Here is a 25,592-nt window from a genome sequence, read left to right as displayed (position 1 = left end):
AAATGGGGAACTCCACAGGTAGACCTGTTTGCCACCAAAGAAAATGCTCAGCTAAAAAGATTCTGTTCCAGGAACAAGCTGCTCACAGCCTGGAAGACCGATGCTTTTTCCTTCCTTCGGACTCACCTTTTCCTTTGTGTCCCTCCCCCCACCTCTTTTTCCTTGAGACCTCCTAAAAAAATGAGGGAAGATGGTCCAGGAGTCATGCTGATACCCCCAGACTGGCCCAGGCAGCAGTGGTATCTCTGCTACTAAGTTTAACCAACATAAATCTGTGACCGTTACCTCAGGGAGTTGACCTTCTGACTCAGGACAGGGGGATGTTTTTGCATCCCTATCTGCAGACCCTCAGAGTCTCAGCCTGGGTAATCCTCCAGCATCCACCTTGGAGCACGTCCTAAGCAAACAAGTTCAAGACAAGTGGCCAGAAGGCCTAGTACTAGGAAATAATACTCCGCTAAGTAGAAAAGATTCTCTATCTGGTGCCATTAACAAGGCCTCAATCCTTATTCAGCCAATATCTCTGCCATTTTAGATTACATGGCTACCCTGGTTGACAGAGGCCTATCATCTTTTTCCATAAAAATTCACTCCTTCGCTATTTTAGCCCACATCTCCGTTCTTCTTCCTGTCTTTTTACACCCCCTGCTGAAACAGTTCCTTAGGGGGTGATCCACTTCAGACCTCCCTGAAGGCACCCCACACCTCCATAACATATCAATTTTGTTCTTGTAAATATTACCCAACTGCCCTCTGGCAGCTTTTGCGGACCTAAAATTTTTAACTTGGAAGACTGAGCTTTTACTGCCTATCAGCTCAGCTAGGAGGGTCTCTGAACTGCAAGCTCTCATGGCAATGGAACTATTTCTCATATTCCACCCAGGCAGTTTCCCTCAGATTAACCCATCCTTTATGCCCAAGGTAGTCATGGAACATCTTTGAATCAAGGCATACACCTGCCCACCTTCCTCCCCAACCCTCAGAACTAGGGGAGAGAATCCTTTATTCCTTGGATGTCAATAGACAGCTGTGCTACTGTCTTGACAGAATTAAATCTTTCAGAAAATCAGACCAACTCCTTTTGTCCTTTGCCACTGGCTCTGAATGGAAACCAGTTTCCAAACCGACTATTTCCAAGTGGATCTTTCACTCTATTTCCTTTTGCTGCAGCAATCACTGTAAAAAGCCACCTGAAGCTATCGGGATTCGCTCTACTAGGGCCATTTCTAACTCTGTTGCCTTCCTAAAGGGAGTCCTTACCAAAGACACTTTGGAAGCTGCTACCTGGTCATCTTTGCATACCTTTACCAAACACTACCACTTATCAGCCTTTTCCAGGTCTAGAGCAGGATTTGCCACTGCCATCCTGCAGGGCATCCTCTCCATAATCTTCCTTCTACCCTCATCTCAGCTTTGGGAATCATCCCACAAGTCAGGACTGCAACAGTGAAACACAAAGAACATAGTACGGTTGTGTACACTTAGCATAAGTGTAGATGTTAGAGCGTATTCACTGTTGCAGTCTTTTTTCCCTCCCTCCTTCCCCCTTTGCAGTCTTTTTTCCCTCCCTCCTTCCCCCTTTGTCTGCTATAGTAGTCTGCTTCTATCTTCTTCCCAAGACAGTGGACCCCATGAGTGTTCCCCCTGCCTGGCCTAACTTCTTTCTTAGACCTTTGCTTATTGTTCATCGTAGGGTCTTCTACTTTCTAGGGGGCAAGAAAAAAACTCATCATGGCATTGGCTGGCTCTCTATATACCCAAGCATGGTGACATTGGTTAGGATGTCTGCCAGCCTATGAGGAAGGAGATTTTTACTCTGGTAGTCAGGCTAGCCAAGGGCTTGTACAGTAGGAAATCCCACAAGTCAGGACTACAACAGTGAATGCACTCGAACATCTACATTTATGGTAAGTGTACACGACTGTACTTTCTCAGTGCAGGCGTAATTTTTATGGAATGTTTTTTTCTTCCCCAGAGGTTTCAGACATAATCTTCATGGCTGTATTATTTTAACTGAAATACCAAGTGCACCCATAGGGAATCAATGCCCACTTCCGTACCAGTTTTGCACTGAATCTACCTGCACATACTTTTTGTGCAGTAGTGTCTAAAATTGCATTGTTTGCAGGAACAGAGCTCCCTGGAGGAGTGTATTCTTATACTGTTTCTATGACACAAGAGTTTTACCTAATTGACCGTCGTAGTTTGCTGGTAGGTTCCCACTCTCTAACAAATGTCATGACAGGTTACTCCAACATAGAATGGGGAGCTTGTTGCAAATCCCAGTAAATTAAAGGATTGTTGAATGCAGTAGATTCCCATTGCCATATCAGTGTCTTGGAGATGCAGCCATTCAGGATGGGACTTCATTGACTGCCTTCTTTTGGGCTGTTTCTAGTTCAAATAATATGGCAATAGTTTAGTATCTGGGTGAGCAAGATGGGAATTGGGTTTGTTTCCTGTGCAGGGAGACTGTACTTTTGGGTGTCTCATACTCTGTCTGTAAAATTCTTTTGCAAATTGATTGTTTTTGGTGGGAGGAATCTTTACTGAAACAAAGGATTAGATTTTCCTGTTTTGAGTTATTCGCATAAATTATTTGCAACTCCGTTGGATATGGATTACATTTCATACTTTTCTTCTCCTTAATTCTTTTCCTTTACAGCCTGTCAGAGAAGACTTCCTTTATGCTTTTATTTGTTTGTCTAAGATGTTAATTTTGCTGTCTGTCAATCTGTCATCAATTGGGGCAAGTGGGCTGGCCTGTAAATCCTTTCCAGCTGTGACTCAAGTCACAATGGCATGTGTACACACAAACCCATATACACGTCTGTTGTTTAATAACTGGGTGGATAGGCTGGTAAGTGACCCTTTTCAGCCACTACCGGGACCTAGAGTTAGTCAAAGTAGCAAGTGTATGTGTGTTAATGCAGTCAGTATATTTTTGAGAGATGTCAGAAAACTGGGAAACCTGGAAAAATAGACTTGGGGAGAGCATGCAGATGTCACACACATGCTGACCAGAAGTCATTATTAAACCCTGAACCCTAGAGCTGTGAGGCACTGATCTTACCATTGAGCCACCATACTTCCACCCTTAACCCTCATCTTTTAAAAAGGGCTTATTGGTTTCAATATGTCTGATTCTTCTGTCTCCATTTTGCATTTTCAGCCAGGATTTCCTTATTTTATGATGATCAGTGTGCATTCTGAGCTTTACTGGTCAGCCACCGGCGTCCCCATTAGAAAGAAGAAGCTTGCGAATGCTTGACCCCTCATTCTTAAGATATGCCTCTTATAAAATAAGTGGTATCATAACCTATCAACTTTAGTTTGAAGTTTGGCTAGGCTTAAAGACCTTTTTGAGCACTAGCCTAGTAATAACTTATGAACCTATAAGTACTCATCATGTAGCTCTGAAATACCCCTTCAAATTGGGTAATGGCAATCCGCCTTGTTCTACTGGAAGAAACAGCTCATCCCACTTGACTCTTTTCGTCTTCCCCTCCCATATAAAGTCCTTCAGCTTTTTTTTATTAATTGCTATCCACAACTTCTCTGGTTGATAAAAATATGTCTGTCCTGTGTAAAAGACTAATGGGACTAAAAACATTTTAACTGCTTGTGTCTTACTATCCATATCCATATAACAAAGCTTTATTTTTTGTGGTATCTTTTGTTTAGTCTCTTCCCACATATCCTTAGCTGCCACACACCAGAATAATTTTTAATCTGTACTCCAAAGTAGTTCATTTTATCATGTCCCCATAAATATGGATATTGCTGAACCAATTAATAGGCCTGTACATAATTTACCGCTGTTGCCTTTGTTTTAGGTTCATTAATGTTGTATCCCGAAAAGATATGAAACTCTCTAAAATATTCCACAACACTGTAGTAGCGTCTCTCTCTGATTTTGTCAGGTATAAAATTATAACATCTGCAGACACAGCCAGCTTCTCTTGACTACCATACCAAGTATATCCCTAAATTTATGAGTCCCTTATTTTCCTTGCAAGTGGTTCTAAATATAATGCAAATAAAAAGGAATTGAGGACACCCCCTGCCTGGTTCCTCTGAACAAGCATAACTGATCAGAGAGGACCCCACACACTTCAGTTTTCACCTCTGATTCCTCATATATCCTCCTAATCAACCTTATATTTTTTTCAGGAAATGCAAATACTTCCATTGCCTTGCTCGTAAAGTCCCAGCTTACTCTGTCAAATGCTTTCTCTGGATCAGGACCCACCAAGAACAGTGGTATTTAGTTATATTCTGCTTCCCTATGGATCATCAATGCTCTGTAAATGTTGTCAAATGTTTGCTTCCCCTCCGCAAAACCACATTGATCCATATAGTTTTAGCCATTATAGACATGAACACTTTATAATCATGATTTAGTATTGAAATAGTTCTGTATAAAGCCAGATCTGATGGATCTTTACCCTCTTTAGGTGTTACAGTTACCACTGCTTTCTTTCAGGATGCTGGTACTTCTCCTTCTCTTAAAATACTGTTAAACAAAACCTTCCAGATCTTTATCAGTTTTTTTTTCCCTCCTAGTTTCTAAACTTCCAGAGGAATGCCATCTATTCTGGGGCACTTTTTTGCAGACTGGTTATACATCACAAATTTTATATCATCTCCTCCTGTCCTAACCGTTAGTAATTGAGCCTCGTCTACCTCTAACTATTCTTCCATAAACATTTCCATTTGTATCTTTTCTTGAGTTCCATATTTCTCTGCTTAATACAGACTTTCATAGAATTTCCAAAATATTTCTAATACTTCTAGAGCATCTCTTGTTAACTTCCTTGTTATAGGCTTCCTAAGCTTGGCGACAGCCCTTTCTGTTGCCTGAGTCATTGTGCTAAATGTTTTTATGCTCTAGTGCTGTCATCAAAAAACATTTGCTTAATAGCAATCTTTCTAAACTTGTGCATGTCGTCAAGGGTAACCTCTTCTTGATGTTCTTCATGTTTCACTGTTGCAGTCATCATATTTGGGTTATCTGCCTGCAGGTAGCCCACAGCCGGCCTGAATACCAGAGTTTTGGATTCCTGCGTCAGATGCTGTCTCTTCTTCCTTGACGTCCAGTTGTCAGGGGTGTAAAACATGCAGCCGACGCCATTACATCAGTCTTTCTTGCCATGCGGTGCCCGAAGCAGAAGCAGTTCGCAAGTGCCGGTCGGCCGACTCCTGAAATTTTTGTTTTCGAGTTTCAGAACCAAAGTCTTCTAAAAAGGATAAGTACCCCATTGGGGGTCTTTTTTCTTGCTCCAACCGATGTCATAAAAAGTTAACAATTGTCTTACCTGTGGAAAGCAAATACTTCATAAAGATTTTCATTCTTACTGCATCCCTTGCTTAGGCCCAGACCACAACGTCCCTCGCTGTCAGTTTTTTGCCTTGTTCAATCCCCGAACTATTTGTCGTCGGGCTATTTTTGCAGCAAATTACTTTGGTACTCTGTATCCGTATTCGAAAATGGCTTCGTTAAGCCATCCGACTACCGATCTTCTAAAAAAAGTAAGGATAAAGACAGAGACAGACCGCATAGGTCCAAAACTGCTGACGGCGCTTCCGTTAAGCTAGTCGCCAGTCTGCCGGTACTCAGTGAGGTGCTTTCACAGCCCCGGATACCTGCTACTTCAGATTCGCAGGCCTCTACTGAGACCCATTTGGAGTCCGCGAGATGCTTCTTCGACTATGGAATATGCGGACATCTCTACCTTGGATGGGTCCGGAGCCGCTGTGCAGGCACCGACTTCTGAGGGTGTATTCAGGCTTACAGACTTAAACCGACGCCATCTTCTTCATCCAGGCCTAAAACTCGCACCACACCCAGAAAACCGACATCCAAACCACATACTCAGGCCATATGCCTAAAAAACAAATGCTTAGAATGGCTGAAGACCTTATTACCTTAATTAGGGGAAGCCAGCCTTCCCCCTCTAAGAGACCTAGAACTCCCTGTCTTACAACCAAGAAAAACCTCTCCTTAACCAGAAGACGTCCCTGAAGCTGTCTGCTTGTCAGGTTTAGTAAAGATTTAGCTACTAAAGTATTGTTTTATGTATGTGTAATTCCTACTTTATCAGCAGTACCTGTAAGTATTATATCTATCTATTTGGTAACCCCTCTGTGTGAGATCTTGCAGCCTAACGCAGACCCCTATCCACCACCTCTACCTAGTCCTGTTTCCCGTACCTCCTGACTTTGGTAGTAAACCCTCATTACCTCTCCCAGTTGCCCTTTTCCTTCTGTCCACTAGATGGCAGTATTCAACCAACATATTTTTAGCTTTTATATATCTAACCTGATTAGTCCTAATCCTTTTAGTGATTACTGTCCTAACCTCCTTGTTAAATGGTGTAAATTTGATTATTCACCCCTTCAATCGTTTTACTAATTTTAAGTCTTGAAAACACTTTTGTAACAAGCAGTTTTTTCCCTAATCTAACATTTTAAAGCCAGTTCACTAAAGACAGCTGATGCATTTTCTGCTCTACATACCATCCAGTTCTACCCACTCTGTCACTCCACTCCCCTACCCTTCCCCCATTTTCCACCCACCCCCAGTGCATCTAGCCTTATACTTCTCTAAACACACCCCCTTCCTTCATTAGCCAATAACCTAATTAACTTCATGTACTTAGGAATCCCACTCCCACCTTTCCTATTTAATTTCTTCTTCCTATCTTTGGAATTAGTCCCTCTCTAACCTCTACACTTCTTCTAAACAGACCCACCCCTTACTGATCATTGATCTCACCTCAGTCTCCCTTTACTCATACTTGTACATACCTACTCTCCCTGTATCTCTTACCTAACTCCATTCACTATGCCCATCTCCTACTTTAAAGCACACCCTAACCTGCTCCACTTATCTATAACACTTGGCACTCTGCTTTTATCTTACAAGCTCACTTACTATGAATCCCTACACTTTACACAATTCTACCCCCTCCTGAAACAAACTACCCCTCATTCCCTTTTAAACTCTACCTCCCATTGCAACATTACATCCTCATCAGTCTACCTTAAACCTCAGTTTCATAGAACAGCCCATTTCAAGTATTTCCACAATAAAAAATTATCCCTATCATAGGCAAACTACTGAAACTGTCTCCTATACCACAACAGTACCTACTTCTACATGGTGATATTCATCCAAATCCAGGCCCAAACACTAGTAACCCTTATTCCCAATCCCCCCATCCTGACACCCCCTCCCCTAGCAAAAACTCACTCTTTATAGCCCACCTTAATATCAGAAGTTTAAATAATAAGCCACCTTCATGCCTTGTTAGATCTACTCACCTTCACTATCCTATGTCTAACTGAAACTTGGCTGAAACTAACCACTAAAGATAATGATATTCTCCCCCAGGCTACAATATAATTAGATTAGACCACCCAAACAAAAAAGGAGGTGGGGTTGCTATATTATATAAATCTGAGCTGCAACTGTCTGGCCTCGATTCTACACATCCTTTAACTAGCAATGCTGAATTCTTAATGTCTAAGCTTTTAATTAACACCAATAAAATCCATCTATATTATCTGCTCTTACATCCCTCCATGTAATAATATTAATACCATTGAAAATATCCTCTGTTGGCTCTCCTCAAATGTCCCCCAAGAGACCATACTCCTTGGGGATCTCAATATTGACTGGAATAGCTGTACTGCTGATAATCCTACTACCCTAATAAACCTTCATGGCTTTCATCAAACCATCTCCTACCCTACAAGAACTCACAAACCCAGCAATAAACAAACCACTTTAGATTGGATGCTAGTTAACAGTAACCCCCAATCTTCTAAAACAGGTATACTTCCCGATGATATCAGTGACCATTCTCTTACCTTTATAACAAAACTAAAAACTTCAATAACCAATCAAGTAAATGTCCGAACCATTCGTAATACAAAAACTCTAAACCTACTAAACTTTCAGACGGAGCTTAGAGCATGCAATTGGACTCCCCTAAAACACTTACCACTTGAGGAAGCTGTTTCCTATTTTAACAATAAATTTCTATAAATTCTCGAGCATCATGCCCCTTCTCATACAATCAGAATTAAGAACAAACCAGCTCTCTGGCTCACAAAAGACATCAGGCAAAAAATGTGACTTAGAAACAAAGTCTGGGGCAAATGGAGACATACAAAAGTTCCTACTGATCACTTAAACTTTAGAAAGCTTAGAAGTGCCACTAAAAAAGCCATTTTCCTTGACAAAAAAAAACTATTTCCAACAACAACAAACCCAAAATCAAAACCCACAAAAATTCTGGTCTGGAATAGACTACTTCATCATGGCCACTCTAAAACTCATACCCCCTCTAATCTGACCCAACAGTCGTCCACCCAAAGTGCTGATACTTTAAACAAATTTTTCACTGAAACTGTCCAATCTCTATCTAATTCTTTACCAGCAGTGTCCACCTCTAACCCACCTGTGTCTTTTTCACTAACCCTATTACAACTACAACCCATTCCTACATCTCTCATACACACATTGCTTCTGAAACTCAAACCTTGCACCCCTTCAACTGATCTCCTCCCTGCTGAATATCTAAAATTGGCAGCTGAAGTTCTTGCCTTCCCCTTTTCCAGCTTAATTAACAGAACCATAACAGAATCTTCTATTCCAAACATCTGGAAAGTGTCTCATATCATCCCCCTCCACAAGGGTGGTAACGCAACTGAACTTTCCAGTTTCTACTCAATAGCCCTACTCTCACATATAGCAAAAATTATGGAGAGATGTATTAATCGCCAACTTCTTGATCATCTCCTCCAAAATCACCTTCTAGTTGACGGCCAGCACGGTTTTAGACCTTATCATAGCACCACCACAGCTCTCCTATTCTTTACTGACTATATAAATAAAAATCGTAACAACAGTCTCCTATCCTCTGCACTTATTGACCTATCCAAGGCATTTGACATGGTGAATCATGAACTGTTGATAAACACACAATTCTCTCGCATTAGATACACACTCAAATGGTTTCAATCTTACCTAGGAAACAGACAGCAAGCAGTCCTCTGGGACAATGAACTGTCATCTCTGCTCCCTATCATTCTTGGAGTCCCACAAGGTTCAATCTTGGGACCGCTCCACTTTACCATCTTCATTAATGATCTAAAAACCTCCCTTCCTCAGGCTACCTGTATACAGTATGCTGATGACTCAACTTTAATCTGTTCCTCCTCCTCACCGTCCCAACTTCAAGCCAGAACCCAAAAAATATTTGCCTTAATAGAAAACTGGTTCCACCAACGCTGTCTCCTCCTCAACCCTAAAAAAACTAAATTATTACTATTTACCCCTCCGCATAAATCCACCGCCATAAACTTCACAGTTATATCTAAAAATGGCACCACAATAGTTCCTGACATACCACCAAACATTTGGGGGTAACAATTGATCGCAATCTTAATTTCGACACCCATATCAACCTAACTATCAAATCTATGAATAGAAAACTTGGTTCCCTATACAGAATTAAACCTTTTCTCACTCCTTCAGCCAGGACTACTATTGCCCAAACTCACCTACTATCTACTCTCCTCTATGCCTGCCCAATCTTTACAAACCTCTTCAAAAGCAATATCAATAAGCTTGGCCACAGCTTACAACAAGATTTGCCTCTGATACCCCATGTCGTACACATCACTGCAAAAACTTAAAACTTCTAGGATGGCTTGAACTGCAAAGCCAGTTTCTTTTTCAGCAAATCATAATCATCCACAAGATTCTGCATCATTCCTCAAAAACTCCCATTCTCAGAAACCTTATTATCCCCTATCAAAATCTTGCTACCTTGCAATCTGCCTACAGACTACTTGTCTCTTCCCTAAAAGCTAACGATAAATCTGGTGACTCCCTATTTACTAACTCAATTGGTAAAGCTTGGAATAAACTACCAACTGAACTTACATCCCTGACTTCCACTCCACTTTTCAAACATGAACTTAAAATTTTCCTAAAATCACAATGGCTATGCTCAAATCCTGACTTGACACTGGCACCTCTTGCTTATCTCTCTTAAGTCTATAATTTCTGAATTCCTCCTCCTTTGGTGTTTCTCTCCTCTTACTCTACCAAAAGTATTTTTTCTTTAGTATAAGTAATATCTCCCTACCCTTGTTTGTCATGGCCTATGACCATACCTAAGGGGGGGGGGGTTGTATACTTGAGTTTTTAACAATTTTTAATTTGAATATTACTAGTATGGAATTCTCTTTAATTTGTTTATTTTTATTCAAAATTTTCTTGTTTTGTATTTGGAGCTTATCTCCCCGGGCCTCCGCTGAAAATGGACATGTATCCAGTCAGACTTTCCCGGTCAACAAATGTAAAATAAATTAAAAAATAAATAAAACTGATTTTCCTTCTGATTCTCCTGATCAGGAATCTATTTCTGTTTCTTCTGATTACCAGGATTTGCCCTTATCTACCTATGATGATTCTGATGTAGAGGATTCTATTCCCTCTGCTTCCCCTCCAGAAGATTTTTCTTTTGGTGCAACCTTGCACACACTTATGGAGCATTTCCGCTGGGAAAGCCAGGATTACTCTGACTCCAAAAGAGGCTTAGGTAATCCTTAATCCTTCCTCAACACAGGCCTTTAGCTATCCCTCCTGCTCTGGACATTGTAGATGATGCTTTCTTGGAATCTAGCCTTTCCCCAGACACTTTACCTCCAGCTCCCAGAAAACCTGACTGGTATTACAGAGTACCTGACTCTCAGAAGTTCCTCTTTAAGAATCCTGCTGCGGACCCAGAGACCATTTCCCAAGGACCAAAGGGCATTAAGGCTACTGCTGCCAAAACTCCTACCCCTTCTGATAGATTCTAGAGCCTTGGACAGATGGGGTAAGAAGGTATACACTTTTGCTACTTTGGCCATTATGGCTTTAAACTGCCAGTTTCATATGTTAAAGTACCAGCAGCATATTATGGGACTACTTAAACAGAAATTGATGTTGATTCCTGACTGTGCTGAACACAAAGAATTACAGGATGTAATGCATTCTGCAGAACAAGTTGGTAAACATGTTTTGCGATGTGGTTTTGACTCTTTAGAAGCATCTTGCAGGGCTGCTGTCACTGGATCTGTACTTAGAAGGCATGCTTGGCTTAATTAATTAATTAATTTATTTTGCATTTGTTAACCGGGAGGGTCCGACTGGATACATGTCCATTTTCAGCGGAGGCCCGGGGAGAAAAGCTCCAAGTGATGCATTTTTAGTTTCAACAGTTGCAGGTAATACAGTTAATGTAGACAGTACAGGTAACGCAGACAATACAGTTCTGGTATTGAAGGGAATTACATTTTTAGTCTAAACTGTTGAAGGTAATATAGATAATGGAGAGACTACAGGCGGTACAGATAAACTGACAATGCAATGAGTCCTGGTATTGAGAGGTGGTTACAGATATTTTTTTTTGTAGGAGAGAGTTAGGTTGTGCATATATAGCTGTATGATAGCTTATGGAGGAGTACAGTTGTGAAAGTACGTTAGATAAATTTTCATAGCCAACCATAGTAGTTAGAAGTAGAGGTAATTCTCTAGTCAGGTAATAGTAGTAATACTGATTTTGCGCACATTGCAGGTTAGTAGGATTCTATACTTGGAGGTTAGTGTCCATAGCCTGGGGTGTGACAGGAGCAGAGTTTGTTGTTTGTGAAATGATCTTTGAGAAGTTTCTTAAATTGGGTTGAGGAGTTGTTACCTGTTATATGGTGAGGAAGGAAATTCCAGATTTTAGAAATATAGTGGCTGTAGATGGATTTTCCTGCCTCATTGTTAAATCTGGTTGTCATAAATAGGTTTTGGGAGCTAGATCTTAAAGTTCTGGTGGTGGTGTAATTTTGAAGTAGGTGTTGTAGTGCTGGGGTGTTTTCTATGTTGTTTAGTATTTTGTGTGCAATTTGCTAGTTGATTGAATTGAAGTAATAGTGGGAGTTCTAGCCACTTTAGTTTTTTGAGGGATTCACAGTGATGAGTTCGAGAGGGGGAGTCTGTGGCAAATCTGGCTATCTTGTTATAACAGCAATCTAGTTTGGTTAGGTCTGTTTTGTGAAGGTTAGTAAGGACAGGGGAGGCACGTAGTATAAGGTGGATAGAAGATGAGTTCTGGCGATTGTTATTTTTAGAGTGGCTAGAGAGAATTTGTTTATTACGATAGAGGAGGCCCAGTTTTTTAGTGCACTTTTTTAATAGTAAGTGAAATGTGTAGGTCGAATCTAAGGTGATTGTCCATTTCCATACCTAGCAGTTTGGTGTGATTAGTGGGGGAGATGGTGGTGTTAGAGATGATTGAGAAACTGTCTAAAGAGGATGTGGCTTTGTGGGAGCTAAAGACGAGTAATTTTGTTTTGGAAGGATTAAGAGTGAGGTGTTTTTTGTAGAGTATGGCTACACCCCCACCCCTCTTTCCTTTTCTGTCAGTACGCATTATATTGTAGCCAGGTGCAGTAACAGTATTATCTTGGTTGTCAGGTTTTAGCCAGGTCTAAGTTAGTATGACTATGTCTTGCTGGTAGAGGCAGAGTAATGCATGGAGATCGTGGACTTTGTTTAGAATACTTCTGACATTCAGGTTAAGGATGAGGAGTGAGTCTTTGGTTCTGTGGAGTAGGGATTTGTTCAGGTCAGGGACTGGAGCGAGTGGGCAGGTTGGGCCTGGGTTGGGATGGATGTCATCACAGGTCATGAGTTTAGCTTTTAGGTGTGCTTGGAGTTTGATTAGCTTGTTGAGTGTTTTTAGATATTTTGAGGTTGGGTAGGATAATTTGTTTGTTGAATGGATTTTGTGTGTTAGGAAGTGAATGAGGGAGGTTGGGTAGAGGTGTGGAGCTAATTTGGAGAAAGGTGTGAGGTTTGGATAGATAATGGATGTGCATTTTGTTGGGGTTATTGGGGAGTAGTTAAGTTCTGTCAGATAAGGAGGTAGTGGAAGGTAATACTAATAGTATAGCTATTCCAGTGGTATAGTGGAGGCGTTGTAGTGTTGTTTGATTTGGTAATGGGCTCATACTTTCTTGCAGTCTGGATAGTGTGGGTATTGTAGGGATGGGGAGGGATTGTGTGGAATAGTGGTTTCTGGTTAATTAAGGATGATAGATTGAGTGTGATAGGTTGAGTGGGAGGAGGGGTTGAAGGTGGGTGTGGTGGGTAAGTATAAAGGTAATTGATATGGGGGTGAGTGGGAATGGGGTAGGGTATCGGAGCGTAGTGAGCCCGAGCGTAGCGAGGGCGAACAGAGCGGCGACCAGCCGAGCACAAGAGTTGTGTGCTTTCCAAATAAAACAATCAGGAGAACACACTCTTATGATTTATTTAGGCTGGTTAAGCCCTGCCAACACTAATTGTAGAATTTGAGATGACTTTGCCAGTAAAATAGATTTGTGGTAGAATTTTGTCAGGTCAGAGTTTTCTAAGTATACTATGCAGCTGGTTATTAATTTTGTTTTGTTTCTTTATTTTTGTTTTGTTTTATGTTATATTAAACCATCTAGCATTGGTTCCAGGTTACTTTAGGTACAGAAATGTGGGCTTTTTACATATTCCGTAGCTTTGGTTGTGCTACTGTCTGGTGGGTAATTGGGGTAGCGTATGCTCTAGCCTAGATCACGGTAAAAAGTAGTGGAGTTATTAAATGTTTTAGATCTGGGCTATGGGCCGGGCCGTGCGGTATGCAAGCCAGTATACGAGGTACATTAAACTACTTAGGAGAGCAGAAAATGGAGCAGTACACAATTATTTGTAACCTACTCTTTCTGAGAAAGTTTGGACTGGCGATCAAGATTGTTCAGGGGAATTCTTCTTAAAGCAGTGGCAAATGTTTGTTGTTTTTCTGGCAAGCACAGACCGCAAGGACCTGCTGTGAGCTCAGGCTTGGGGAAATGTAATTTAAAGCAAAACTTGCCAGATCATGTTAAAGCTAAATTACTGGATGCTCCCTTAAACCAAGACCGCCTGTTTGGTAACAAAGCAGTACTCCTCAAAAAGATGGAGGAAAAAGCTAAATTTGTGCAAACTGTTAAAGATTTCCTGCAAGAACAGCCTCCCAGATTTAGTAGGCATTGGCCTTCAAAGAATTGGTCCTTTCCAGTCTCTTCCAGGCCTTCTCAGTCCAAACCCAGGAACAACAGACCACCTAGGTTACAGTCTCAGGCTACGCACAGGCCTGAGCAGTGGGGAGCTCCCACTTCCAAAGCAGGGAGTAGCAAGACTCCCCCCTATGGAAAAATGGCACAGTGACTTAACCTTAATTCTTCCAAGCCCTGCTCAACTGCCTGCTCCCTTAGGAGGAAAGCTCACCCTGCATGCAAAAAACTGGGAACTCATTACCCAGGACAAATGGGTTTTGAACATAGTTTCCCAAGAATACAGATTCCACTTCAACACCCTACCAACCCAAAAAGGTTGGCCAGACCTGCCTCCAAATCAATGGGCAGAGGCCCAACAGCAGGTTCTCTGTCGTCTAAGTATCAGGGCTATTCAACCTGTCCCAGCAGAAGAAAGGGGACAAGGTTTTTATTCAAGACTTTTCCTGGTACCCAGAAAAGACTGCTCCTGGCATCCTATCCTGGACCTCTCTGTTCTAAACACCTTTTTGGTATTCCCAAAATTCAAAATGCTAACACTTCACCAGCTGTTTCCTATGCTAGGCAAATATGCCTGGTTGACAGTCTTAGACTTAAAGGAAGCTTACCTGCAAATTCCAATAAGGGAATCTTGCAGGAAATACCTACCAGTTCTCTGCACTTCCCTTTGGCTTATCTACTGTGCCCAGGGTATTCACAATGTCTAGCTCCAGCCATTGCATTTTGCAGGCAGAGAAAAAATTCAAATATACCCATACTTGGACGATTGTCTGATTTCAGGCAGAAAGCCAGGACTTGCTATTAAAACATCTGGAATTCGTAAAGAATCTTCTAACCTCTCTGGGGTATACCATAAACGAAAATAAATCTCATCTAGTACCCTGCCAACAGATTGTATTCCTGGGAGCAAGCTTGAACACAACTTCTCCGATGGCTTTCCTCACTCCAGAGAAACAAGTTTATTTGACAACCTACTTCAAATTATTGGCCACAAAGACCCAGCTGTCTGCAAGGAAAATTCTGAAAGCCCAGGGTTTCATGGCCTCTTGCATTCTACTGATTCCATATGCAAGACTGCATATGAGGAAATTACAATGGTATCTAAAAAGCTTATGGTGTCGACCATTCTCAGGACCTGGAGTCAATGATTCCTATCATTCCTTGTATAAAGACAGAGTTCCTTTGGTGGCAGTGACCTGCTACCACAACAAGGGGCTCCCTTTCACTCTACCCCCTGCCACCCAAACCCTAACAACAGACGCACCAGACTGTGCATGGGGGGGCTCATTTGGCAGGGCAGTGCATTCAGGGCAAATGGAACCCAAGACAGATGCACCTGCATAACAACCAAAAAGAAATGTTAGCTGTACAGAATTCCCTGACAGCCTTCAAAGACCGCATTCTTCCATGACAATTATTGGTAATGACAGACAGCACCATAGTTATGTGGTACATAAGCAAGCAGGGGGGAACCCACTCATACCCTCTCTGGAGACTAGCCATGGCTCTGTGGAAATCAGCCTTGAGCTACCAAGTACACCTGCAAGCTGAATTCATGCCAGGCAAGCTAAACTCACTGGCAGATAACCTAAGCAGAAATCTCATGGACAAACACGAATGGAAACTGGAACCAAAAATATTCAACCTCTTGAATAAATGGGGGGACTCCAGAGGTAGACCTGCTTGCCTCCCCTCAGAACTACTAATTGGACAAATTCTGCACAAGGACTTCCCACAGTCAAGCCTGGAAAGAGGATGTCATGTCCTTTACCTGGGAAAGACTCTCAGTTTATCCCTTTCCCCCTCTGCCTCTCCTCCCGAAGGTTCTGCAAAAGATAAAACAGGACAAGCCAAGGACAATACTGATTGCACCAGACTGACCACGCCAGAACTGGTACCCCCTCTTGCGCAGTATGACACTACTGGAACCATGGCACCTGCCTCAGACCCTTTCCCTGCTGTTCCCAGCAGGCAGGTCAGATTCTGCACCCTCAGCTTCAAACCCTGAACCTTGCAGCCTGGCTAATTCCTTGAGCTCTCCAATAGCTTCCCTCAGTAAGCAGGTGCTAGATGTCATTCTGGAGGAAAGGAGGCCTAGTACTAGAAAATCCTGTGCTGAAAAGTGGAAAAGATGCTGCTCCTCTAGCCAGACTCCAGGGGATGGGCACAGCGGTGCCCAGCTTACCTCATATTTTTCAGTACTTAACAGAAATGCTCCACAAGGGCCTATCCTTCTCATCAATTGAAATTCATGCCTCTGCCATTTCAGCACATTATAATACAGAGCCACCTCTCTTTTCTCACCCCCTGCTGAAGCAATTCCTTAGAGGGGCCAAAAACTTAAGACCCCCCAGGAGAGCCCCTACTCCAGCCTAGGACCTTAACTTTGTATTGGAAAAGCTCACTCTCCTTCCTTTGAGCCAGCTGGAACTGCAGAGTTGAAATCCCTTTCTTGGAAAACAGCCTTCCTTCTAGCCATCACTTCAGCAAGAAGAGTGTTTGAATTACAGGCCCTTATGGCAGTGGAACCCTTCATTATCTTCCATGCAGACAGGGTTTCCCTCAGGACTAATCCTTCCATTATGCCCAAGGTGGTGTCTAGTGTGGCCCTAAATCAGTCCATTCATTTGCCTACTCTTTTCCCTAATCCACAAAACAAAGGAGAATGAATACCACACTCTCTGGACATGCACAGGCAACTTAGATTTTATTTGGACAGGACTAAGCCTCTCAGAAAATCTGAACAGCTGCTAGTTGGCTTTGTTGCAGGGGCAGAGGGGAAGGCCATTTTAAAGCAAACCATTTCTAAATGGATAGCTCGTTGCATTCATTTCTGCTATAAGCACCGTGGAAAACCTACCCCACAGGGGATAAGATCACATTCCACCAGGGCTGCATGTACCTCTACAGCCTTTCTCAGGGGAGTCCCTACCAGGGACATCCTAGAAGCTGCTACCTGGAGCTCTGTACATACCTTCACCAAGCATTACCACATGCCTATTTTTTCTAAATCCAGAGCTGGTTTTGCCACTGCAGTCTTGCAGGGCTTAATAACTCTCCCTAATGCTCTCTAACTTCCTCTTTAGCTTTGGGAATCATCCCAGATGTGATGACTGCAACAGTGAAACACGAAAAACATAGTACAGTTGTGTACACTTACCATAAATGTAGATGTTCGAGTGTATTCACTGTTGCATTCCTGGTTACCCTCCCTCCAACCCCCTGACTTCTCTTGGCTCTACCTTTCCTTCTTGTTTGATGTATTTAATTTTTCTGGTGTATTTGCTTTTTTTTTTTTTGGAGGTATAACATAACATATAATTGCTTCCCATTGTGGGGGCACCTGACATCTGGGGCAAGAAAAACTGATGTAATGGCGTCTGCTGCATGTTTTATACCCCTGACGTCATGAAAGAAGAGACAGCATCCGTCGCAGGAATCCAAGACTCTGGTATTCAGGCTGGCTAAAGGGCTACCCGCAGGTCGATAACTCAAATGTGATGACTGCAACAGTGAATACACTCGAACAGGTACATTTATGTTAAGTGTACACAACTGTACTTTCTGTGAGATTCCCCCTATTCTGCAATACTTTAACATTTGTCAGACCCTCTAAATAATTCTTGTTACTTCTAAACCATAGCTGTTTTTATTTTATTTCCTTCTTATTTTTAAACTCCACCTTAATTTTATCCCACTCCCTGGCTACATTTTCAGAAGTAATTTCTGTCATCTCAAATAGCTCCCGAGTAATCTTCACTACCCATTCCTTAAATTCCTCTTTTTTCAGCAGATAGATGGGAAAGTTCCAGTGTCTCATTTTTATTTCATTACCCTATATTTTTATTTTGATTATTATTGGCACATGATCTGAAATAGTTATTGGGTGCATATCAAGACATTCAATTAAATGCACATGTTCCTGTGAAATGTAAGTTCTGTCTAGCATAGTACAGTTTTGAAATCTTGGGGAATAATATGTAAATTCACTACAAACTCATATTACTTAATTCACATTGTCCATGCCATATATTTTCATAAATTTCTTCAAAAATCTACCCTCCTTTGTTATACTTTCTCTTCTGGGTCCCCCAACACATCTTCACTGCTGTAAATCAAATTCTGTTCCCCACCCGTAAGTAATGTTCCTTGCTGAAAACTGATTATTTCTCCCAGAATTTTCTTAAGCTCCATTAAAGCAGTTTTAGGTGGAATAGAAATACATGCGTGTGTAATCCTCCTCCCTTCTAGTAGCCTCTTAGCACCACAAATTTGCTGTTATTGTCTTTATCCTCTTTTGTCGGTATTGGAGCAACTGTTGCAGTTAATATAAGTACTCCTCTTTTCCCAGATATTCCACTGAATAATCATCCTGAAATCCATTCTTTATCAAATTCACAAGTTCATTTTTTTTCAAAGTGTGTCTCCTGTAACAGAGCTGTTTGCATTCTGCATTTTTTAATATAGTTCACTATTTCTTTGTTGTATTTATCTGTGAGACTATTGACATTGAAAGACATTATAAAAAGCATCATTGTATTAAAAAGTTATTCCCACCTTTTATGTATAACATGCTTTTTGGTAAATATCTAGTTCCAGCTTTTGTGTTACATGCATACTCTGTTTGGCAGGTTGAACTTTCATATAGTTGTTTCTCATCATATCCATTAGGGCCTATGTCACATCTTACAAAACGTTGTTTAATTGAAAGCTCACAAACAAAAATACAAACACACTCCCAATCCCCCTAAAACCTATTAATTTAACACTAACACACAAAACGATGTACATCTTCAAATACTGAAGTTTTACCCTTCTAATAGGAACAAATGTCCCAAACTGATAGCCACACTCGCAGACGAGTTAATCTAAAATAAAGGTTATCCATGTTAAGACTCTTGTGCAACCTTTTCCTCTACTAAGTGATAACTGGTTTTGTCTTATCTTTATAGCTGTCCCAGCTGGGGAAACCCCTGAATGCTTTTAGAGAACATGGTCTCCTAGCCTGTTTCTGTTTTCCCTAGCTAATCACTCTCCACCAGACTGTAATCAATTTTTCTTTATCAGATTGCCTCCATGAAAGAGGAGAACCAGACAGTCAAATTCTTTTTATCAGATTGTTTCCATGGAGACGTGAGGGCCAGATACAGAATTGCTACTAAGCATGCATTCATTTGCTGGAAAAAAGCCTCATAATATTCAGTATTCCTTTTCATTTACTTGCTTCCTCTTAAAACATGTTACAGAATCAATCTATGGTTCTCAGTCCAGTTATTCCCCCATGTAAGAATGAGAAAAATCACATTCATGTTTTATGTCATGCTTTTTTAACCAGCCTTTTTTTTTCATTGCAATGCCTATATTTCTTAAATCAGAACAAGAGGAGAGAGAAAAGGGAGAAAGAAAGGGAAAAAACAGCAGCAGCACCTGTTTACAGTCCCCGTTGCACTTAAAAAAAATAAATAAATAAAATAACTGAGAAAACTTGACTTTGTAGCATACAAAGAATGCCATACACCACAAAAAAGTACTGTTAAGAAAAAAAAGTTTTTTTTTAACTTGCAGTTAACTTTCTCCCCTGCCTTTCCCTCCCCAAAACATTTTAATGACACAAAGTAGGGCGTATACTTTAGAGCCTCCCTTAAGTCCAACAAATCCTGAAAAAATTCCAATATATCCAGATTTTCTTGTTCTGTCATATTTCACAAATATAGTTATTGCATTGTAATCCCACATTAAGTTACTGGTTTTATCACTGCCACATTGTTACTGGTTTTATTACTGTTCATCTCCATCTCCCATATCCTCTCTCTGCTTCTTTTCCAATGTACTCTTGATTCTTCTAGTCATCTCTCGTGTTCCCTTCCTTCTCTCCAACTGTAAGATGCATCAGTACTGGAACTTTTAACTCGTAGTTTGATTTCTCCAGTACCCTTAGGGGGTAGGGCTCTGGGCTTGGTGGTTGATACTCCCATGTTTTACAGGCAATTGAAAAAACTAACATGTTTTTTCTTGGAAGATTAGTCATAGCAAATGGTTATTTTCTGCACTGGCGCAGTTACAGGTTCCTCCTCGTATCAGTACAATACTGGTGGTATTCAAAAATCTACCCCTGGTTCTGGGCTGTCTTTCATTCTTGTATGAATGGAACTGTGTATCTACTCTGTTGTTAAATTCCTTTAAGCCATCACCAACATCCATGACATGAATGGTGGCCATTTGTTTGTTGTCCTTTAACATTTACAAAAACTTTTTGGAAGACATTTTTTAGCAAAGACTATCACTCAGATCTGTTGTCTACTGTGGGATAATCTCTTTCTCATAGAGGAAGTTACATCCCTGTTTGAAACTGTCAGTGTGGCAGAGCTTTTTTTTTTGTCATTAAAGATGGCCTTCTGGTCACTTGTACTTCTGCCATGTAGCTTTCAGAGTTGCAAGCCCAGTCCTTCTATGTGCTATTTTTGATTTTACATAAGGGTATTGTATTTATTCAGTTCTTTGTTGTTTGTCTTTGTATTACTGTAGACGAGCATCTGATTTTGTTTTGAATCTCTCAGGGTTAACCCTTTTTCATTGTGATGGTAGCTTTTATCCATTTTTAAGACCAGTTGATCCACTTGGCTATATTGTTAGCAGCCAAGTCTAACCTTGGTGAATGCCTTTTGAGTGGAATGTATTTGCTCTGTTAACTGTACTGTTAAACAGAACTGCTGCCTCATGAAATTAACAGCAGCTTTTGTGCCTTTTGCTAAAGACAGCGAAAACAGAAAGATGTCCAAACAGTGCCTAAGTGGTTGCATAGCTGTTTTTTTAATTAGATAAACAGTGTAAATCTCTTGGAGTAACCTCATTAGCCTATTCCACCAAGGGTAGTAATCACGTCTGAGTTATTTAAGAATATTTTTTGGAAGAGATGTGTGTAGCTGATAATGGTCAGCCTTACATTCCTTTTTGTTTCATTTATTAATTGTTGTATGTTATTAATTTGTTAATCCGGTATCTCACTAGATGTATGCTTCTATTTTGGGGGCAACCTATTAACGATGTCTGGTTAAGTGAGTGGCTCAGAGTCTTACAGGTAATATAAGGCTGAGGGAATCCCACTGTGGAGGACAGGATAAAGATCTTTGCCAGCTCATAACCTTTGGTACCAAGCATTACAAGCTCATTACCATTTCATATTCCTTTTTATTGTCCATCCTCCCATGACCATCAGCTCTCTCTTAGACCACACACAAATAATTAATTTGCTCCCCTGGTGAGAGCTCTACAGTTCATTCATTCCTGGGATGAGGATCAGGTAAACCAGGAGTGGGAATGTCATATGTGCAGATAGATGGAGTTTTTTTTTTCTTTTCTCCAACTTTGTCATGAAGGTTAAATAAGTACTCCAAGCAGGCATGCAGTGGGTGCATAGCAGTGCTGTTGCTTATTTCTACTAGTGATGTAAGCCCACTCTTTCTGGGGTGAGCACTTTGTGTATGTTTATGCAGTCTCTACTAGGGAACTGGTGCATTTTGTGAGTCCCACCCCTCACCTCTGAAAGGTATGTGCAGGCACAGCCCTTTCACTCCTGTCCCTCTCCTGCCAACTCAAGCAAGCCTGAGCTACTACTCACCCACTCTGGTTGCCTTGGACGTATTGCGGACTTTGTTGCTGTACACCAGTTGGGTTGTCACATCATATCTGGGATGTTATTCTCCAAGGCTGTCCAGAATTGTGCCCAGGATTTTTTTTCAGAGCATAGCTAGGGACTCTGGTACACCTTGGATACTGCTGCAAGAGAAGATAAATTTGATATGTGAAGTAGTCACCAAACTTGCTTCTTAGAAAAGATGCACTGACAGTAGGATGGATCCTTTCTGCTCCAGTAAGTTTATGGATGTTAAACCGGTAATTTCTTGCTTATCCTCGGGACATTTTGTTTTTCTTTTTTTTTGCTCTGCTTTTGCTCTGATCATCAAGCTTCCTCCACAGCCATTTTAGTGACCTTTTCGTTTCCACTGATGCCTTGTGGCTTATTTGTATGTTTTGGAAGATGGGACAAACGTACTGGGTGTGATACTATTCCGTGCCATAACTCCCTCGCACATGCTCATTGACATTGGTGGTGTTGGTATGCAATGAGCCCTTGTAGTGTACTGCCATGCCTTTGAATGATGTGATCATTTGACCGAGCCCACCCTTTGAGCAACTTACAGTGATCCTTACTGTACACCAGAGACTGTGCCAATGAGACAGTCTGAGCACAGAGCCCTCCTCTGTCCCGAAGATAGGCAAGCAGGCCAGGTCTTGGCATTATTGTTAACCATTATGTAAGCTTTGGTAGTTTTTTTCTTTCTTCAAGTGCTTGGTAAGAACTGCAGATGGCAGGAGAGAACTGCTGTAATCATATAACTGACTGCAGGAGCAGCCAGTAGGGTTGTGCCAGAATACTGAGTGACTGGGGGAAAAGTTTGTTGAGTTGTATGATGAGGCTGAAACTCTTATTGCTTTTTTTGAGTATTACTGGTGGTATCTTCTCAGAGATGTAAGCCTTTGAGTACTTACCACTACTGTAACATATGCAGTAAAAGTAACATAAAACAAGAGCTGGTTTACTGAAATGTCATTGAACATGGAACACAGATTAATAGATATTTGGAAGAAAACTCCTGCAAACTGTTGTTTGTTATGTGAGAAGGACCTCGGGTACATTTTCTGTATGTACTTGTTACCTTTTTACTGAAGGATACTAACTTTATCCATGAGGAGATGGTGGCTGTGGTTGAGCAAGGTTTCCCTCGAGGCATGCTGTAGTTTGATGTTGCCTTAGGTGCATGTCTAGATGTGTGTTTTAAGAACACTGGCTGAACTGCCTCGCACAACACGTTTGAATGGTGTGGGGATGATAAACCCACAGATCTCTGTGTAATTCACTTGAATTTATATAACTGTAAAGGGAGGAGCAGCTACCAGTTTAATGGCACTGGTGATGCTCCTGGAGTTTGAAAGTGTGTGGAGAGCACTCTTCTTGTTTTAAAAAAAAACAAAGTATATACTTTACAGATGGAACAGCATAAGAGGATATTGCCATGGTGGATGGTTTTGTTGCTGGAGTCAGGTTAATGACCTATTACTTGTTCAGCTTGCAGCAAGGACAGTGTAAGAAGTTACTGCATTCCACTACATTTAATGATTCTCTGCAGAAGGAGACAACCTATCTGTTATATGTAAGTGCTTTTAAAATTCAGCATCCCTTCCTTCCCTGTAACATGATCACTATCCGCAAACTATCAGCGGGAGCAAATTGTGGGATTGATAATCTGGTTAAGATAAGAGCTAGAAAACCTGGAATTGGGGTCATGAAAGTCACCTTATTATGAAACGTTCAGAAGAACAGTAGAGATGTGCTTTTTTCACAGAGAGGGTATTGTTTGTCTAGAGTGTTTTATTGACAGAGTTGGCCTGTAGCAGGACTTGGCTAGAAAGAAAAGGATTAGGAAAGGTAATGGAGGCGTTACTAAGAGCAGGAGTTAATGTTTGGTAGAGCACCTGGTTTAATAAGCTGTATTTTCACTTAGAAAAAAATGGTAGTTTTTAAGTTTATACGTTATGTCCTACTGTGTGAAATTAACATTCATCTTCAGATAACCTGATTAATCCACTGCAGATGTGTATAGCACATAGCAAGTAGGCCAATGTCTACCTTAATATTCTCTGGGGTGTTTAATGCCAACTACTGTCTGCCTGTGAGAGGGGGTCACCAGTAGTCATGCTTGTATTCTTCCTTTTGCTGTCACTTTCTTTGCCTCTTTGTATGAATGTGGCTTTTAATTGTGACTAATACTTTAAAGTGCTCACAAAAGAGCAATGTGTCCCAGTGTAGTAAATAAATTAGGGGGTAAAATCACATTGCTGTAAAAAAACAAATGTGTTACTTCATTATTACCAATTTTAGTAGCATATTGCTAGTATATTCAGGAAGAAACTGATTGTATTTTCTTTTTTGTTGCAGGTGAAGGACCTCACAAAGTACCTAGACCCCACTGGACTTGGAGTTATCAGCTTTGAAGATTTTTATCGTGGTATTGCTACTATAAGTAGTGGAGGTTAGTGTCCTTGCTTGGAGTTGTGAAGAGTTGCATTTTAAATTTTCTTGTTAACCATAAATTTGTGTTAACTGTTTTATATGTGCTGTGGTTTTGGTGTCTTATGGCTATAAAATTTTCATGTTGAATTAGCCCAATTTACTACAGACCAGATGTGTAAATAAAGATAAAACTTCTGAAGTGTCGAGGAGTTCAAAATGGCCGCTGTTTTGTGAACACTTCTGTCACCTAGCTCTCTGATATACTCTGGATTAAAACAAACCCAGAAGGCAACACAGAATTAGTAATACAGAAATAACTGTAGATATTTACTGCTAATATCATCCAGCAAACAGAAGAGGAAGAAAAAGTGACAGATTCAGCTCAGAAACAGCAGGATTGACTAAGATTTCTGAGTAACAGCTTAAGCCATGTGCTACCAAGGCCCTGCATCTGACTACAAGATTATTAAAACACTACACAGCAAGATGTCAAAAGAGGAAAATAATATGGAAACAACAACTAAGACCAAATTCTCAGGACTAGTCTCACCTGAGAAAGACACAACTTCAAAAGACAACTAAACAAACTGACAACTCTAAAACTACAAATAAATCCAAGTCAGACCTGCCAGCTAATCTGGAAGACATAAAAACTGCCTTGTTACGTATCCAGCAAGCAGTAAAGGACTTATCATTGCAATTTGGTGACTCATTCAGCTAAATAATATCCAGAATGGAAAAATCTTGAGTCCAAAATAATAGAAAATGAAATAAAAATAGACTTATTTCTCAAAGAACTGATGCCCATGACAAAGAAATACAAAACTTACAAGCAAAAATAACAGACCTAGAAGCAAGATCTCGAAGGAACAATATCATCATCAGAGGAATACCTGAAACTGTACCTCATAACAATCTAATACCAACAATCAAGCAAATAATAAATTCCCTGCTAGAGGAACTTGAAGAAATACAGCAAATAACAACAGAGAGAGCCCACAGAGCCCTGAGGGAAATGCAAACAGCACTGAAACCAAGACCTGTCTATATTAAAATATTAAACTATCAAGATGTAAATAAAATAATATTGGCAGCAAAGAAAAAAGGCACACTCACCTGGAAAATAATAAAATCTCCTTTGCTCAAGACCTCCAAATACAAATAAGACAAGCAAGACAACTACTATCTCCATTCTGCAGGTTCCTAATAGAAAATAAAAATCAAATTCCAGATGAAATATCCAAATCAGTTAATCTTCTACATCAAAGAGGTTAAATACATGGCCGCTAACCCCAAAGAGGCAAAAGAGACATTTCTGGCTGTTTTCAAGCAAATTCACCTTCAGAAACGAAATAAATCCACAGAAAATGACAAACGACCC

General features: G+C 40.8%; 1 protein-coding gene across 2 annotated transcripts in view; it reads left to right on the top strand.

Moving 5' to 3' along the window:
* The window catches only part of LOC122816498 (rab11 family-interacting protein 3-like), a 1,372,586-nt gene that overhangs the window by 414,447 nt on the left and 932,547 nt on the right, over window positions 1-25,592 (top strand). For both annotated transcript variants that reach the window (XM_044089329.1, XM_044089328.1), the window contains one exon: window positions 24,137-24,230. In XM_044089329.1, coding sequence (XP_043945264.1) covers window positions 24,137-24,230 — 94 coding nt within the window. The remainder of the gene's footprint in view (window positions 1-24,136; window positions 24,231-25,592) is intronic.

Source organism: Protopterus annectens, chromosome 12.part0 (genome assembly GCF_019279795.1).
Source record: "Protopterus annectens isolate FY-2018-M chromosome 12.part0, PAN1.0, whole genome shotgun sequence".
Classification (NCBI taxonomy): domain Eukaryota; kingdom Metazoa; phylum Chordata; order Ceratodontiformes; family Protopteridae; genus Protopterus; species Protopterus annectens.
This window is presented reverse-complemented; position numbering and strand designations above follow the sequence as displayed.